Source organism: Lipotes vexillifer, unplaced genomic scaffold (genome assembly GCF_000442215.2).
Source record: "Lipotes vexillifer unplaced genomic scaffold, Lipotes_vexillifer_v1.1 scaffold180, whole genome shotgun sequence".
NCBI lineage: Eukaryota > Metazoa > Chordata > Mammalia > Artiodactyla > Lipotidae > Lipotes > Lipotes vexillifer.
Window position 1 is genome coordinate 3002359 of NW_006796149.1, and position 20164 is coordinate 3022522.

The window sequence follows — 20164 nt, forward strand, 5'->3', positions numbered from 1 at the left end:
GAGAAGTCTGCAAAAGTTCTTTACATCTTACGTATGTGAAACACACCCTTCCTCTCTTCCCTTATGCTCTCCTTGGTTGAGAACCACTACAGTAAGGGCATGGAATAGTGCTTTCTTTTTTTTTTTTTTTAAACAAAAGGTATAAATTATCTTCTTGAGAATATTCATTTATTTGCTTACTCAACCAACATGTGTCAGTTAATAATTCTAGTGTTTACGAAGCATTTGTAGTCTACAAAACACAACTGCCCCTTAATCAAACATTTAAGATCCTTCATGCTATGGCCCTAGCCCACTTTTCCAGTGTTACTTTTCATTACTCTCTTGCCTGTAGCCCTTATTCTAATCGAATGGGATGAATTCTTGCAGATAGCCTTTATTCTAATTAAATGAAATTACAGAAAGGTAATTTCTGTACCTTTATTAATTTCAATAGGGAAATCTTTTCTCCTATATCTATCTTCCAAAATTCTACACGTCCTTTAAGATCTATTCAAGTGTCACCCCTAAAGTTGTCGCTGGAAGGGTATGGTCAAAGCGATTCAACCATTTGGAGCAGTGGAAGTGCTCAAGGTAGCAGCTCTGTTTGCACCTTTCTTGGAAAGACAGAACTTGAAAACTGATATTCAGAAAAGAGATGCAGCACCCTTCCCTCTGCTACCCTCTCCCACCTCACCAAGTATGAAGCCCAAAGCAGCCATTCCAGTTACCCATCTAATGGACAAGTTTACCTTCTTTTAGAAGTCATTCCTTATTTCAGCACAGTTGAATATGATTTCATCCTTTCTTTGAAACCCTCTAGTGCTTTAAAAATAACATTTCTTCTTATAGCTCTGGTCTCTTCTACTTTGCATTTCAGACAGTCAGAGGTTTACTTTTCTCTGTCAAACGGGTATGTAAATTCCTTGAAGGTGAGCATGGGTCTCACTCACCTATCCCCTGAAGGGTTTAGTGGAGGTAGACTTGGGTTCAACTCCTAGCTAAATTTTTACCTTTATGAGCCCCGCATTTCTATTTTACCAGGTGGTACTGAGAGTTAAATGAGCCATAATGTATGTCCCTAGCACTTAACAGGTAATTAGCAAATAGCAAATTATGGCTGCTCAAAAAAAGACTGTTTTTGTTTGTTTTTATTCTTATTCCTCTTCTGTGAAGTCTGTCTTCTTGATCTTTTCCTATTTTCTATTGGATTATTGTTCTAAAACAGACTGTTTAATTGAATTAAAAGGCAGTGATAAGAAAAAGTATTTACAAAGGACAGAGGAGGAAAACACCATAATAGATTTTGTTTGAAAGGATAACAATGTGTGTGTTTAAGGCAGCATTTCTTTATCTGTTCACTTACTCAACAGACATTTAACGAACATCTACTATGTGCTAAATACTGAACAAACTCCTAGGGATAAGACAGTCTTGGCTCTTAAAGAGATTCATAATTTAGAAGAATAATTATTACAAGATTAAAAAAAAAACTTACCTAACACAAGAGAGAAGTAAACATTTTGCTTCTAAAATGCTGAATTTCTCAGGAGACCAGTTTTATTTTAATTCATACAGTTAACGGTGATCACTATTTCCACATTAAATCCCCAGATTGTTCTTCTTTTGGTTGGGCCTCATTATGAAAACATTAGGCATTTTCTCTTAAGATAACAAAGCACTTTTGATTTTTCATTTGTTTTTAATTAAGTAATTTGGAGGTATTATATAATATGTAACATGAATGTATCAAAATGCTATGACTTTAAATTAAATCCCATAATCCAGTATAAACATTTCATCATTTTGAGGTGACTAAACCAATAGTTACTGTATCACTCAGTTAAGTCAACTTGGTTCTTGACAGCAGACAGGGAGCCAGAAGAAAGACAATGTAGGACTCTCATCTATTATTATATGGTATTCCACCACCACCACCATTATCTTTTACTCTAATACAAGATCCAATCCTTTCTAGGATTTGACCTCTCTGTACTGCCATGTATTATATTTTATTTCTTTAATTTTAAAATAAATTTATTTATTTTATTTTTGGCTGCGTTGGGTCTTCATTGCTGCGAGCAGGCTTTCTCTAGCTGCGGTGAGCAGGGGCCACTCTTCGTTGTGGTGTGCGGGCTTCTCATTGCGGTGGCTTCTCGTTGCGGAGCCCGGGCTTTAGGTGCACAGGCTTCAGTAGTTGTAGCTCGCGGGTTCTAGAGCGCAGGCTCAGTAGTTGTGGCGCACGGGCTTAGTTGCTCTGTGGCATGTGGGATCTTCCTTGACCAGGGCTCGAACCCGTTTCCCCTGTGTTGGCAGGTGGATTCTCAACCACTGCGTCACAAGGGAAGCTCTGCCATATATTTTATAACCTACACACATTTCAGGAATGGCCAGAAAGAATGTGATTCTATCACATGTGGTAGTAGATTTCTGTCAATGTGACTTTTCACATAATTACAAGATAAAAATACCATTTGGAAACTATGCGGAACTAGCTTCAGGCAGAAGGCCCTGACACATTTCATGGCATACTTTTTCGGACTGCACACGGAGGCTTGCCTTGCATACCTATCTCTTGAAGTTTGTATAGCAGGCAATATCTGACACACATAATCTACATTTCTTATTTTCTTCCAAAATGCAAATATATTTTCTTCTTGCTTGGTGGGGGGGGGAAAGGTTCTTCTTAGATTCTGGTTCAGGTTCTGATTCTCCAACATATATTTCTTTTTTAAAAAAAAATTATTTTATTAATGTATTACTTTTGGCTACGAGTCTTCGTTGTTGTGCGCAGGCTTTCTCTAGTTGTGGTGAGTGGGGGCTACTCTTTGTTGCGGTGCACAGGCTTCTCATTGCGGTGGCTTCTCTTGTTGCGGAGCGTGGGCTCTAGACACGTGGGCTTCAGTAGTGTGGCACGCAGGCTTCAGTAGTTGTGGCTTGCGGGCTCTAGAGTGCAGGCTCGGTAGTTGTGGCACATGGGCTTAGTTGCTCCATGGCATGTGGGATCTTCCCGGAGCAGGGCTCGAACCCGTGTCCCCTGCATTGGCAGGTGGATTCTTTTTAACCACTGCGCCACCAGGGAAGCCCCAACATATATTTCTTACCAATTTCTTACCAGTTGTTGATTCTAAAATGCAACCCAAGCACTTACTTTTTATGCATTCATTATGATGAATGCCAAATTAGAACCCAATTGCAGTGACATAAATCCTTGACTTCAGCTCTGTCTTCTCCTTGTTAGACATAAAACCCAATAGTAAAGATTGAACTAACATCATATACTATTATTCTAAACTTAATTATTTGTTTCATTACCACTTTTGGTGTATTCAGCTGTGGTAAATTGTTCTTGGCAGCCAAAAATTGCCTGGTAACCAGATATGTTTAGAAACTATGTGGCCTACCTAGGTAGCAAATCATTACTGGAGTAATTATTACCACTACCCCCCAAAAGAAAATTTGCCCTAGGCTGCTCTCACATAATCATATTGGCAAAGCAAAATTATTAAAAATGTCATTTTAATTCCTCACTATTGTCACAAGATTTCTTTAATAATGAAAACATCTTATTTTAAACAGTATGTTCTATACTGTTATGTCCTGTTATAAGAAAATATGACATAGTAATACAAAACTTGCAGAACAGATGAGATAGAGGAAATGGGTACTTTACAAAAGATGTCACAACAATTTTCCTTCAAATAATGAATTTAGATAATTGCTAAATGTCGTACAAATTTTACAAATATGTATTACAGATATATATTTGTAATTACATCTATTTTGTGAAGTATTGTCCCTCCATAGAGCATGCACAGAAAAGAGGACATGAGCTGCTGTTTTCCTAGGAAACATAACTATTAATGAAACAGTGGATGAACACGTTTTTAAATAACCTTGTGTATCTGTAAGGCTCTAAACTAATAATTGTTTCAATCGCAAAGGCTGACAATAAATACAGCTGTCTGGAAAGTACCTGTAATATCTCAGGAAGGCATAAAATAAAACAAAGGCAATGTAATAGAGTTGGTAAGGGCACAAACTTAGGAGTCAGACGAGAAGAGTTCAAATTCTGGTTATGAGGCTAACTCCTTATATGACTGTGAAACTAACCCCCTCAAGTCTCAGTTTTCTCATTCATGAAGGAAGAGTAAAAATACCTAGGCTACAGAGTTGTTTGTGTGAGGACTAAATGAGATAGTGTATATGTGTAGCAATGTTTCAGGCATTTAGTGGTACCATATGCTTAGATAATAACTATTATTGTTATCTGGATGAAACATACTGGTTTTAAAATGTCCATCATTCATTCATTCATTCATTCATTCTACCTTTACCAAAGAGTTCTTGAGCTTTAGTGTTAACATGAATTATGCTATAGGGGCTGAAGATACAAATACAGTCATATCTCTTCAGAGAGGGAAGAGAGATATGCAAATAAATAATTACAGGGCAGTAAATGTTAAAACAGAGGTAGACCAGGGTGCATGGAAACACAGAGGAAAGAATAATAACTGCCTCATTATAGATATGGGTTGTTTTTTAAGGAAATTAATGATCTAACTGGCTTTCAAAATAGGCTGAAATTCCTTGCTTTGCACCTGTGAGGAATTGGTGGCAAACAGCTTTCTTGACTAATCTAAATCCTATAGAATTAGGTTACTCTCTTGTTACATGTTCCTTTCTTTGCTTAAAAAAAAAATTAACCAGCTATTACTCTCATTTTTTGGGTCACAATATGTTGAGAAAAAGTAGGGTATTATCTATGATCCTGCTGCTTATAGGGAGATACCCTGCCATGGAATGTAGGACAAAAGTCACAACTGTCAATCTGCATGAACATAATAAGCATGTAAACATGGGTACAAAATGGCCAGGCACATAATGGAAGAGTTATGGCTTCCTTTATTTTGATGGGGTTGCTAAAGCATTTGGTGGTAGAGTCGCAGGAGACCACTGCTGCCTTTTCATCTTTATTCCCACCTTCACTTGAGCTCTATGAGTCTTCACATCTTTCACTCAGAGAGTGATCCACAGTGCCAAGTGTGCAGCAGAAACAGCCTGCTGAGTTTAGCGTCTCACCTTTTTTAAATTGCCAGAACTCCTTAGTATTACCTGATGGCTCTAGCTTTTGCCATTTTATTAGTAAAAGCTACACTTGGAGCAAAATACCCTGAAAGTATTTGCTCCTGATTTAGCTTTCCTAAAGACAGAACTCAAAGTTCAAGGCCCTCAGCTGGGAAAGAAACTGCTCGTCAAGCCCTTTCACCACTGCTCGGTGGCCACTCCTTCAGCTGCGCCTCCCAGCCTCCCAACATTGTTTTCTCCTGCAAAGGCCAAGGCCCTACAGAATTTCTGATGGAGAATTTTTAATATCAAAGCCATTTTGAAAGCTGTCCAGCTTCCTGCCGAGGTTCTTAGAAGGAACAGAAGATGACTTTGAGATGTAGCTCCAAACAGGAGACAGTATGAACTGTCATTACTATATTAAGTGTGAAGTTAAATGTTAGATAAAATGAAGTCTTCTACATTTTTTTGGCATTATTTTCTCCTTCTACTATCAACTGTTTTTTTTTTTTCTCTAGTGGATGGATAGCTACAAATAATAAAGAAAAAACTGTAAACGAACTTTACTCAAAGACAATATGGTTTACCCCTTTACTCTCCTAAGGAGCATCTTTCTATTCATCCTTTAAATGTTATATACATTGTATTCAAAGATAGCTAGTTCCACAATATTCAAGGTATATGTTAATTTCAAAAAAAAAAAAAAAATTACACTAGAATAAATTTAATAAGAAAATAATCTAAATTAGGATTTGCCTATCAGTTACTGAAATGCAATGTCTCCTGAACTGTACATCCCACACAAAAGAAAGACATCCATTTATGCATGAGATCTATTCATTCTTGCCTCTATTGAATGCTTTTTAAAAATAAATATAAGGGGCTTCCCTGGTAGCGCAGTGGTTGAGAGTCTGCCTGCCAATGCAGGGGACACAGGTTCGAGCCCTGGTCTGGGAAGATCCCACATGCCGCGGAGCAACTAGCCCCGTGAGCCACAATTACTGAGCCTGCGCGTCTGGAGCCTGTGCTCCACAACAAGAGAGGCCTCAATAGTGAGAGGCCCGTGTACCGCGATGAAGAGTGGCCCCCGCTCGCCGCAACTAGAGAAAGCCCTCGCACAGAAATGAAGACCCAGCAGAGCCATAAATAAATAAATAAGATAAAATAAAATAAAAAGGCAAGATTCCTTTAAAAAAATTAATAAATATAAGGTATTTAAGTGTATTTCCTATCTGTCTTCTATAAACTTTTAAATGGGTAATGCAAATAAGTACAAAAGTCATGCCCTTTAAAAATTTTTTTTTAAATTCAATTGTTTGAATATATTCCCACTGAATTTTTATTTTATTTATTTACTTATTTTTGGCCACACCACGCAGCATGCAGAATCTTAGTTCTCCTACCAGGGATCAAACCGTACCCTCTGCAGTGGAAGCACACAGTCTTAAGCACTGGACGGCCAGGGAAGTCCCAATGCCTTTTATTTTTAATGCTTTACTCTGTGACCACTGCTCAGACCCTCAATTTGATTTCTGTATCATTCCTTTCCTGTTTACTAGTTGTAACTGAGCCAGTTCCTATTTATTTCTGAGTATATCTAAGAGATCTTAGCAAGCTAAATAGCTGATTTTATATTCCTGGGTTGCTACTTTAGTTAAAATTGAAGAAACTACTTTTGGGTGTACAGACAAATTTTACTATGGGAAAACTTTTTAGTATAATTTTGGACAATGTATTTTGCTTTGGAGAATTTGGTTTGATCGTACACCATTATCTTTTTTGTTGAAGACAGTCTTCGATATTCCCAGGCCACTCAGGTACCACTCAGGTGCCTAGTTCCTAGCTAGGCATCTAGTGAGAAACGGGTCATCTCTAACTCCTTTTTCCTTTGGAGAAAGAATCCCTATTGACTCCATTTATCTCCATGGAACTGATGGGTTAGCCTCTGCTAGATTCTGTCATGGTACCCTTTTCTTCTTAATACTTAATGCAGTTTTTAATTTACATATTTACTTGGGTAAATTTATTTATAGTTTGTTCCCATGGGGTTAGGGACTGTCCTGTTGTATATACCGTGAATAAGATAGGGCTGCCACATGATAGGCACTGAGCAAATCCTTGTTGAGTTTTTAAAAAATGGATTAATTATAGCCAGTTAATAGATATTTCTTAATGACTGATGGTCTTCTGGCCTCCAATGTAATTTTGTTATGATTTTTCGCCTCATTGCTGTCTCCATAGTACATTGTGAAGGCCTAGAAGGTAGGGGCCATGTCCTTTCATCTCTGTATCCCCAAAACCTAGGACCATGACTGACCCATTTTCAGAACTTAATCTCTGTTGAATGAATGTGCCTCTCAATGAGCAACAACCAGGAAATGATTTTATGTTTTGATGAACCTCCTAAAAGGCTCATACTATTTCTTTTACAGGTTTTTAGTATCTTAGCATCATAGCATTGCAACACTAAGATATTAGAAACAGAACAAACACAGCAAATTCATAAAAAACTGAAATGGTCAAACAGAACAGAATATTCTGAATCTTCCCAGTGCAAGACTGTTCCCTGCATGAGTGCAAGACTGCTTCCTACATTTAATGCTACACTCAGTCAAGTATTATTATTTATTATTTGTAAGAAAAGTTCTTTATTCTAACTCTGTGGGAGACATTCCCCACCCATAAATGCCTCTCACTGGCAGCAAAACATTTTTTTTTCACATTAATCAATCTGAAATTCCTTTCCTCACTTTCATCCAATTATATCTAATTATGACTCTTTGTTCTAGGTAAGTTAAATTATTCTTTGCCCCTCCCTATGTCCCCTTATACCTTTCAAGTATATGTAAAAAGTTGTTGTATTCTCCCTGAGCAGTTTACTAGTTGATCTGAGAATATTTATCTTCTTTCATATTTACTCATTAGTATCTCTCTTTTCCTGATTGTTTTGTTGGTCTATTTGAAGCACTCTCCATTTACCTCCACCATTCTTATACTAAGATTCCTTAAGATAAATACAGCTCTTAAGATTCAAGAATGCAAGTGTGTGTGTGTGTGTGTGTGTGTGTGTGTGTGTATAATTTCCGATTATTTCTGCCTTTGTTTACTCATTTTGTTTTCATCAGTTAGGTCACAGTATGGAATCAAGTTCTTCGGATCTTTACAGGTCTTTGGATCAAAGTCTTTGGGGTCAGACAAATCTGGGTTCAAATCTCTGCCTCTGACCAGAGCTGTGTGAACTTGGACAAATTATGTAGTCAATTTAAGCCTTGGTGTCCTCATTTATAAAATACAAAAGATACCACCTAACTCGTAAAGCTTGCTAAATGAGATAACTTATGTAAATTGCCCAGCACAGTGTCTGACCTATAATAGCCACTCAACAAATGCTAGTTCTCTTCTTTATACCCCATCTAGTTTTGTCTAGGCTTTCTGAGAGTTTAGATATTTTATAATTATTTGCTTGATTATTTAATGCTTCTTCTCATCAGATGCAGAATAGCATATTATTTATTTATTCAGTGAACTGTTCTGGAGACATTTTAGAGAATTCCATGACCTCTCCCACTTCTCTTCCAAAATTTGACTGACTTTTATTATTCATCAGTTCATAAAATGTCTCCTTTTTGTGGTGAATTTTAATGTTATTTAATCTTTTTAAAGGATAGGGGCTTCCCTGGTGGCGCAGTGGTTGAGAGTCCACCTGCCAATGCAGGGGACACGGGTTCGAGCCCTGGTCTGGGAGGATCCCACATGCCGCGGAGCAACTAGCCCCGTGAGCCATAATTACTGAGCCTGCGCGTCTGGAGCCTGTGCTCCGCAACAAGAGAGGCCGAGATAGTGAGAGGCCCGCGCACCGCGATGAGGAGTGGCCCCCACTTGCCGCAACTGGAGAAAGCCCTTGCACAGAAACGAAGACCCAACACAACCATAAACAACCAAAAAAAAAAAAAAAAAAAAAAAAAAAAATTAAAAAAAAAAAAAAAAAAAGGATAGTCCTAGTATGATTATTACATAATGATATATGTACTTTACCTAGCTCTTTCACTTCTTAACCTTCTGGTTTTACATCCTAGACTTTTTTAAAACTGATATTAAAGTTTCCCAACTCTTATTGCCAAGTCACTGTTCTATTTAAAGCTTGCTTTTCAAAAACAGTTACTTCATATTGGTTCTATGCTGGAATCATTCACAGTTGCTTCCAAAATAAAACAAAGATGTCTATGTTGTTTATATGACATAAGATGAATTCATGTGGATTTGCTAAAACTATAATTTGAAAGAAAAAGCCCACTGAGCTACTACTGGAAGAAATGTCAATGACCCTTGGGGAACAATTCTTTTCTGAGATGGACTGGAATACAGGCAAAAGAATGAAAAATGGAAGGTGATATTGTGATAAGGTATTCTGGATTTGATTAATTTAACAATTTTACTTCAAAGACAATTTGAAGGTAAAGAATAATCATGCTAAAGGTAGAATGAAATAATTGTTAAATAGAGGTACAAGCAGAGAGAGACAGTGATTCTTCTTGGGACCATGTTGAGAAGGTGATATCTGAGTGGACTGTGAAGGATGGAAAGATGGTCTGCAGCAAGATAGTCACCCACTCAAGGCACTTGTATTTCCATTAGTTGAACAGTTTTCATCTAAGCCAGAAAGAAGAAAGAAGAAATAAAAAGCAAGAAGGAACACAAGAGAGATTTGAATGGATGATAGAACTCTTTCTTTACAGAGATAGCTTGCTACTTAGGGTAATGGTAACCAAGTAACCAGACAGTATCTTGGTAAACATTTGGTTTAGGTTTTAGGGCAGGTTTTATTTTATTATATAAAAATAAACTAAGTTTATTTTTATTCACTCTCTGCTAAAAGGCAGTTGAATACATTTATTTTGTCCCACCAGGGAAGAAGGAAGGGCATGTCAGTTCTTCAAGAGGTTGTTTACTATGACAGAGAATGAATGATACTTTCTTTTCCATTTGCTGATTTTTCTTTAGATGTAGAAAGAGACTATGCAATAGTTAAAAATAAGTCTTGACATAAAAGTCAATTCATTTGTTGTAAAGTAACTAACTGGCTATTTCCCAAAAAGAGAACCAATTCTGTTCTATAAGGCATTTCTTCTGTGCTATAAAACATCTGCTTCAATCCACGTGTCCCACCAAAGGAAGGGAAATTTTCTACAGAAAAATGTCATGGACTAGCTGTCAAAATTCCATACCCAATCAATTTCCCACCCGTTGAACATTTAACATATCCTTTGGTGTTAAAGGAATAGGGAAGCAGGGGAGGATGGGACTTCCTGAAGTACTGGCTTCAATATTTATTTAAATACCAACATAACATACTTATACTAGTTTAACGCTATGTTCTGGAATATGTAAACATGGAAGTAAAAGTAAATTGTCAATGTAGTGATAAGCTAATTTTATTATAAATCCCAATCTCATTATAATAATTCACTTTAAAGTATGAGGTATTTATGGTAAATAAATCTGTATTCTATGAGTAAGGGAGTCCTCTGAATGGAATTTCTTGGTATTTATTTTGAAACTGTTACATGAAAAACAGACATCCTAGAATTCTTCCAGAAATTTTCTTGGAGAAAAGCAGAGGTTCTGAGTTAGACAGTCTTATGTGGGAGAAGATAATTGAATGAATGCTTACCAGCATTTATATCTATCATTGAGTCAGGAAAAACATGTCTAGCCAGAGTTTTAGTAATCCTTTAGGATTTTCCACCAGAGATATGGCTAATTCAGGGAGTGGATTAAGTTATAGATGATAATTAGCTCAAAATCTTTGATCCAAGGATGAAAGTGAACAGAGTTCACACTAGAAACAGGAATAGTATGTGTAGTGGTTCTCACATGCTAGCCTGGAGACCAAAAGGCTGAGTCAGAATCACCAATGATGCTTTTTAAAATAAAATACAGATTTCTGTCTCCATCCCTGTTGGAGATTCTGATTCAGCAGATCTAGGGCAGGGCTCTGAAATTTCATATTTCAGCAAGTTTTCCCAAGCGATTCTGGTCCACATACAGGTTTGGGAACCAGTGACTAGATAGCAACAGTGCTTGAGATCAGATAAGGGGGCTGTGAAAGTGAAGCCAGACTTTTTTCAAAGGAGAGAAACCATCCCACTTTTGGTTTAGAGTCTGAGTTCCTGATATTAAAAATATATATATGGTAGCTTGAAATAGGCCATGGTGGGAATATTTATTTATTTATTTATTTATAATATTTATTTATTATTTATTTATTTGGCTGCGCCTGGTCTTAGTTTTGGCACATGGGATCTTCATTGCCACGTGTGGGGTCTTTGTTGCGGCATGCAGGATCTTTTAGTTGTGGCACACGGGATCTTTAGTTGCAGCATACGAACTCTTAGTTGTGACATGCATGTAGGACCTAGTTTCCTGACCAGGGATCGAACCTGGGTCCCCTGCATTGGGAGTGTGGAGTCTTAACTGTGGACCACCGGGGAAGTCCCCATGGTGGGAATATTTAAACCATAGAAATTGACCAGTGCTACAAATCAGGGCTTTCTCCCCGCTAGAAAGCCAGCGTGCCACTGTCCAGTAGGATTATTCTATTTTTAATATGCTTGCCATAGGAAAATCTACTTCGGTTATAGGCTACTAAAGGCACATAAGTGACTTTAAAGATTTCAAGTGAGCTACTCTAGAAGAAGCTTCTCTTTATTTAATTTATTTTTTTATACAGCAGGTTCTTATTAGTTTTCCATTTTATACACATTAGTGTATATATGTCGATCCCAATCTCCCAGTTCATCCCCCCCCCACACACACACACTTTCCCCCCCTTGGTGTCCCTACGTTTGTTCTCTACATCTGTGTAGAAGAGACTTCTCTTTTAGAACAAAGAGACAGTATTCCTCCAAGTGTCTCAGTACACAGTAATAGTTATATTTCTCATGTATCTTAACAACCAGTTTGCGCCTCCATTCTGCTCTCAGCCCTAGATCCAGCTGGAGAGATTCACGTTGTCTCTTGTGTTTATAGACATTAAATGCACTGTCCTTAAAAAAAAAAATTTTTTTTCTGAGTTGTAGAAATAAATTCAGTTTCAGTGATCTCCACTAGTCTAAAAAAAAAACAAACAACATCTCTAAAATCCTCAGAAGTAATTTCTTGAAAATTACTATGAAAATGTGTAGTTGATTGTTTGGGTCCCACAGTTGACTCTAGTTAAGGTTAAAATAAAGAGGAAGTGAGAACAGAGATGATTTAATTTCTCACAGGAATAAATCTATTGGCTAGTAGATTTGGTTCAGGGCCCTGTTTATTCAGCTTTGGTGAACTTATACGGCCATTAACTACAAGTGTACACATAAGGAGCATAGTATTTAGCATGATGTTTGTCAGGAGGAAAAACATAGCCTAGAACATCCATGGGGCCAATAAGTCCTTGGCTTATTTGGCAGGGAACTAGCTACCTAACTGTGAATAGAGTCCCAAGAATAATGTCACCAATATTTGTTGAATGAATTAATGTGCGCAGGTAAGTATGCTCTTCAATGTATAGTATATAGATTCTGTGAGGAAGAATAAACATCAGTTCATTCCCTTTTCTAGATTAACTCGTTAAAGGCAACAAAGGCAATCATCGATTAGAAAGTAGGACAGGGCTTCCCTGGTGGCGCAGTGCTTGAGAGTCCGCCTGCCGATGCAGGAGACGCGGGTTCGTGCCCCGTTTCGGGAAGATCCCACATGCCGCGGAGCGGCTGGGCCCGTGAGCCATGGCCGCTGAGCCTGCGCGTCCGGAGCCTGTGCTCCGCAAATGGGAGAGGCCACAACAGTGAGAGGCCCGCATAACGCAAGAAAAAAAAAAAAAAAAAAAAAAGTAGGACAAACTTTGTACTTCAGCACTTAAAAGGAAAAAATAAAAACAGCCACCAAGGAAGTATCCAAGGCATCTTTTTAAGGAAGCCTCCCCTTAATTGCCCTCACACCACCCCCAAACTCTCCTTGAGGCACTTCATGTATCACTTTCATTGCATTTTCCTCATATGATGGGGGGACATTAATACTTTTGTGCTTTTGTGAAAGTTAAGTGAGTTACTAAATATACAGCCCTTTGAACAGTGAACAGAAAAGAGTAGGCACTCAATAAATGTCAGCTATTACTATTATATCATTACCATCACCACAGTGTATTGAAATGATCTGTTACTATAAATTTCTCCCCATCTAGAATGTAAGATCCTTTAGGGAAGACCTTTTCATCTTTACAGAGCTAGTGCTTACTGCAGTGCCTGCCATAGAGGAGATGTTTTTCCAATAAGTGCTTCTTTGGCTAAATTGAGCTATGATTTATAAACTTCTAGTAAACTTTGACCTGCTGTTTCAGGTTTTCAATAGTTCCAACTCCTGAGAAGACATAAACTAGGAAATAAGGGTGAGAAGGATTTTGATATATCGTCACTGATAATCCAATAGACGGTAATTGTCCAGGCCTATTTAATATTATGTTTGTAATTATTTCACTGATAGAAATATAAAGTTTATTATTTCCTTGATAAAAGTTGTAGACTCTAGCACTTGGAAATGAGGAACAAACAAACAGAAGGAATCTTCTAGGATATGTCTTTGTAAGTGACTCTTCATATAGATATGGCCACAAGACAATAGCAGTATTTCCCATGCATTTTGTAGAATGCTGGTCCTAAAAGATGCTCTGTAAGAAAAGCATTCTCTGATTAGATTTGGGAGACAGACTTCAGAGCTCTATAGGAGGTTTATCATGAACACTAGCATATTAAAAGCTCTGAGAAATCCTGAAGAAAAGAAACCTTTGACTAATTCACCACTTCCTGAATTTGAAGGCTGTAGAAAAATTTCCCCATATCTAGTTCCTATTAACACCTTTTGGAGTTAGTGTTCCATGAATCAAACTTTGGAAAATGCTATATCATAGAAACACATTTATCCAGATTTCCATTTTTTTTTTCCTCAATAAATCTCTATGTAATTCATTAAAAAAAAATCTAAGTCTATGTGCATACAAACAGAGATGCAAAACTCTGGTTAATTTGGATGCTAAGGGAATAGTGGGATATTCTGTCTGGCTAACTAATTTTTAAAAATTAACTGTAGAGTAAATGCTAACTGCATTTAACCCTTGATGAAAAGTACTCTATAGCATTCTCAAACTTTAATATAACACAACCACCTGAGAATTCTGGTAAAGCGCATGTTTGATTCAGTAGGTCTGGGGTGGGAATCAGAGGTTCTGCAACTTCTAATCAGCAGCTGGATGATGCCAGTGCAGCTGGTCTTTGGACCACACACTGAGTATCAGGTTACTTTTCTGCCTTGGTAAGCACAGTAGAGCAAATATAATAAAATTGTTACTTTCAATAACATTGTACATGCTGTTGATGGAGCCACACACTGAGATAGTTTAAATTTTTAGAGATATCCACTTGTTTTCTTGATACTACCTTCCTCATAAAAGTAAAGTGGGACCCAATGGGCAGAAAAGTTGTAGCTCTAGCGATATTTCTGCCAGCACTTAGCGTGAAATGTGGTGTACTGTAGGTACTTAATAACTGTTAAGTACATTAACCTATTTGTCATAAACTTTATTATCAGCCTTGGTAACTCTAAAGGTGATATAGAGACACATCTGCTAAGGAGGGAGTTAATGATAAGAAAATATTACTAAATAAAAATGAAAATGTTGCCAAACATTGCCAATCAAACAGTACAGTATGGAAAATACTTGAAAGGGAAAAAAACTGAATGTGCTAATAAGTGGTGGAATTTACCCCTGGCTCAGAAAAGGGAAGGGAAGAACCAGAATGATGTTCTGGAAGAAGGTGCCAGTAAGAAAACTCATGCTAGGGAAGTGGACACAGGCATCTCTGCCCCCAACATATGCTGGAATAGTCATAAAGTGAATGGAGATACGCCTTCCTCAGGCAGCCTACCCAGGATCAAGGGTATGTCTAAGAAAACGAAAAAAGGAAATGCAGATCTTCCATACTGATCCATCCACCACCTACAAATTATGCTAAAAGGACTAAATTGGTACCAGTTATTTTCATAATCCCCCTACTTGGTGCAAGTATTGTGTAAATGTTTTTAACTAGGAGTGATTAGCAATATGAATTATTGGTAGTAGTTTCTAGCTTGAAGTCTTTCAGTACCCCAGATGCAGGGGAATTCTATGATAATTTAAGGGGTTGAGAAACTAATCCAGACAAGTATGTTACAATTGTCTTAAATGTTTTCTTCCTTCCTTCCTCCCTCCCTCCCTCCCCTTCTCTCTTTCTTTCTTTCTTCCTTCCTTCCTTCCTTTCTTTTCTTTTTTCTTTCGTTCTTTCTTTCTTTCTTTCTTTCTTTCTTTCTTCTTTCTCTCTTTCTCTCTTTCTTTCCTTCTTTCTTTTAAATATATTAATGTGCTCTTCATGCAGTTTTCATTAAAATAGCTTTGATACCTTTGGTCTTCTGACACTTGGATATTGCCTATAAATATCAATTGGCAGGGTCCAGGTAATTATACTAAAGGTACCTATTGACTGATTATCATCTACTTGTGGATAGTTCAATCCACACCATCTCACTGACTGAGGCGTCCAAGATGAGGGCACCTCCAGCCAACCACCCATCTTCTCTATTTCTCTCATCCTCATACTCCTTTATTGTCCTCCCCCTCTTTTTTTGCCTCTATAACCATTCTGAAATTTTTTCAGTTCTTTGAACATGCTATAGTCTTTCTTCCTTCTGCTCCTTTTTAGCACTGGTTGTTCTCTCTGCTGGGAATATTCCTACCCATGTTATGTTGATTCCTATTAAACTTCAGGTCTCCTTAATCAAAAAATTAACTCTTATTCATTGCCCCTCCTATGAGCTGCCCTGTATACTCTCTAAACAATACTGGGCATACTTGTGTGATCCAACACACACACGTATATACCACTAGTTGCCTATACACACACACACACACACACACACGTGTGTGTGTGTGTGTATATATATATATATATATACACATATATACATTTATATGCACACACACACACACATACTCATAAGCTCTTTAAAAAGACTGTGTCTCTTTTGCTCACTGTTATAATTCCCAAGACTTAGCACACAGTAGTGTTCAATAAGTATTTGTAGAATGAAAGAATAAGTTTTTAAAATGTCCTAATTTTGCTCAAGTCTATTAACCTTGGAAATCAAACACTATAATATGGAAAATATTGTCTCTATTGACATTTTCACAGGCTAAAAAATAATAAAAAGTTATGTGTTTTGTTAGTTTTAGCTACCTTCTCAAATTTTGCTTATGTTTGTATAGAACTGTAGTTTGGGGACCAAAAACCTATAAAGCCTTTTCGGCACAAGTCCCTAGAAGAGCTATATAAGTAGTGGGATAACTTTTAAAATAATATCCTCTTTCATTCTCTTTTCATAAAACTCTGAAGCCATGAGCCCTCCAGGATTTAAATAGTTAGAGCTGGCAACCTTTTTACGTTTTATAAGATAATGAGCAGTAGCTTGAACAAAGAACAGTAACAAAACAAAACAAAACAAAACACAAGGTATTTATCTTGGCTCCAAGTCTGCCAATAAACCTTTCTATTTCTCTTTTTATTGGTAAGACACAGACATTTTTTTTTAAAAGTCACTGTTTTAATCTTTTGTACATTTACTCATCTTACAATTTTGTAAAGCTGCAGAATTTAAAATTTGATTAGTAAAGTAAAACGCAGTGCATAATATGCAATGCTTTCAAATTAATCTGAACATTATATCAGTAAAATATATTGGAAATATATGAAACTTTCCTAATTAAATCACTACAATGGCCCCCAGTACCCTAGGGAATAAATACTAAAATTTTTAGGATAGCATAGGAGACTCTCTAAAATCTAGCCCTAATCAATGTTTCAAAGTTTTCTTTCACTGTTCTTGTACATTTTCTACTTGTTCCTCTAATGAAAGTGACCAGCCATTTGCTATACCAGAGCATAGGAGACACTTGAATGTTAGTTAGATATTAGAAACTGGGTTTGTTTTAACCAATGTAAGTAAAACTGGGGGGACCTTCAACTAGACCAGTGTTTCTCAAACTTTAGCTTGCATCAGAAACACCTGGAGGGCTTGAAAAACTCAGATTTCTGGGCTCCACCCAAAGAATTTTTGATTCAGTTGGTCTGGGCTGGAGTCTGAGAATTTGCATTTCTAACACATTTCCCACGTGATGCTGTTGCTGATGGCCCCGCAACCACACTTTGAGAATCACTGGTTTGCTTGTTAACTTCAACTAAAGTTAAAAAAAAACAGAAAACCCCACAAACTTCCAGTTACAAGATAAATAAGTTTTGGGGTTGTAATGTACAACATTATAACTATAGTTAATACCATACTATACATGTGAAAATTGCTAAGAGAGTACATCATAAAAGTTCTCATCACAAGAAAAAAAACTAACTATGTGAGGTGATGGATGTTAATTAAACTTACTGTGGTGATCATTTCACCATTATACATATACTAAATGATTATGTTGTACACCTCGAACTTATACAATGCTATATGCCAATTATTTCTCAATAAAACTGGGGGAAAATAAAAAAAAATACTGCATCTTGTCACTCCTCATTCCAAATCTCTGGCACCTTGGATCCTTCTTAACTTGTTTTGGTGATAAAAGCACTTATCACCTTCTAACATACTATATATTTCACTTATTACTTATATTTATTGTGTGTCTTCTCTGCTAGAATATAAGCTCCTTGAGTGCAGGGGTCTTTGTTTTGTTCCTGAACACATGCTAAGCCCTTGGCACATAGTAGGCACTCAGTGTATATCCATTGAATGAATGAAGGAAGGAAGGAAGGAAGGAATACGTTAGGTACATTGTACAACATACTGTTTCAAGTCAGTGCTACATAACAGTATCTTTTTGAAAATGTTGCCTGTTGCTATACAAGACAGTTACAAGTATCTGAGTTACTCAATGACAAATTAATTTCCTTTCCTGTTTCATCTGCTTGTTAGTCCATACATTCTTATTTTTAGACATTTCTACCAGTGGTCTGAGGATGTGGAATACACACATACACATATCTATTTAAATATATCCTGTACAAATGGTGTTAGGGCTGAATATATTCTAGATTGAAACAATTTCATAAGCAGACCCTTCAATCAGCACATGGAGTTAAGGAAACTACATTTTAGTCCCTAAGGTACTGTGGATTTTAAAGAAGTAATTATCTTTGACATAAGGTATATTTAGCCAATAAAGAGTAGAAACTCTATAGTATTATTTCCCACTGTCTATCTTATAGGACAACAGTTATTATAATACTAGTTTTCATTTCTTGGGGGCTTACTATATGACAAGCAATGCACTAAACACTCCACATACTTTAGCTTATGTAGTTCTCATTACAACCCTGTTGGGAGAAGGAAATCGAAGTGCAAAGAGCTTCAACAGCTGGCATAGGATGACACGGCCGTAAGGGGCAGGGAAAGCTTCTACTCTAGATCTGTTTGAAACCTATTAAAATGAAAGTCTGAGTACAACAAGGAGCAGGAGTAAAACAGAATTCTTGGAGAAATATTATGACGTAAATCCAAATTTGGGGCTCAAGGTTGAAAGGAGCTGTTCCACATTCTATCTTCCACAGTCTAAGAGAGAAAGCTTGTAACAAGGAAGACCACTCATGTTTCATGTAGGTATCTCCTGCCTGAGGTTAAAACTGTATTTTCAAGAGCAATAGAATTTTTCCTTTAAATTAAAAATGAACCCAAGATTTTAAATGATTGTTTCCCATTGTATTGCTCCTTTCCTGTCACTGTTTTTGATCTAGAACACGGCGTCCTTGGCAGGGAAAGGAAGGGCATGATCATTCATCTCCATTAACAGTCTTGAGTGGTTTCTGTTATCTAATAATTTCTGAGTTGACAGACGTGGAAATGCTCATGTAGTTAAATGACTATTCATCCACACTGGATTTCTACTTAAGCTCTGCATATATCTTTCACAGTCATGTTTCGGGTGATGTCTCATTAATTGAGCAGATCTTTGAAGATTCTACTCTTTTTTCAAATAAACCTCTTCTTGGAGTTATACCAACAAAAAAGCAGAACCATTCTGTAACACTTTAGTATTTGGGGGGAGAGTAGGGAATTATTGTTATGTTCTAAATTCATTTATAATACATTGCTACATTAGAGCAGAGTCAACCAAACTGCGTTCACAACGAAACCAAAACCTGTCATTTTTCAGGTGTTCAAATTCACTGCAGAGATGAACACTAGAATGACCCAAGTGCAGATAACCACTCTTTCTTTCGTCTATTTGAGTCCATTATTGTCTGCGTCCTACTCACATGTTTGGTCTTAAGATGATCTTAAATATATCTCCCTCTTCATCATTCTTTTTTCTCTTTTATTAGACATCTTGTTTTCCAAAATGTGGTGCTATAGGAAACAATTTTACTTCATGGAGAGTGAGAAAGGACATTGTCTTTATGAATATTATACTGTTTCCACTGAACAGATTGAAAATTCTTACCCCTTATCAATGAAGTTAACTGATGTGTGTGAGTGGATTGTCTGAGAATTTCATGACCTCTCTCCCGTGCGTGAGCAAATGAAGGATGGAGAGTCATCTCTTTTGTACAAATCGACCTTTCTTTTCCCCCAGTAACCATTAATTCACTTACATTTGCAAGCATCTGGGGCAGAGAAAGGTCTTCGGAGGTCCCGGTAGAAGCCTGGCTTACATCGTTGGCAATGCTGACCTTCTGTGTTGTGCTGACAGTCGTTGCAGACGCCACCACTACGATTCCCTGATGCCTCCCACACATTAATGTCAAAGTGACAGGCATCAGCATGTCCATTGCACTTGCAGGCTGGGAAAAAGCATGGGAGGAAAACAAAGAATTAAAAATAAAATGACAGGTTCTCTAATATTCAGGCAGTTAAAAGTAGGGTAAGCTGATTCCTAATTTTTAAAAATTTAGTTTTTTCACACTCAGAGACACAGAGAACAGACTTGTGGTTGCCAAGGGGGAGGGGAGATGGGGAAGGGACGGAGTGGCAGTTCGGGGTTAGCAGATGCAAACAA

At 37.2% G+C, this 20164-nt stretch overlaps 1 protein-coding gene across 4 annotated transcripts in view; it reads right to left on the minus strand.

The window, feature by feature from the left end:
• Positions 1-20164, minus strand: part of NTN4 (netrin 4) — a 108453-nt gene that overhangs the window by 20631 nt on the left and 67658 nt on the right. For all 4 annotated transcript variants that reach the window (XM_007468220.1, XM_007468222.1, XM_007468219.1 and 1 more), the window contains exon 5: positions 19761-19949. In XM_007468220.1, the coding sequence (XP_007468282.1) occupies positions 19761-19949 (189 nt within the window). The remainder of the gene's footprint in view (positions 1-19760; positions 19950-20164) is intronic.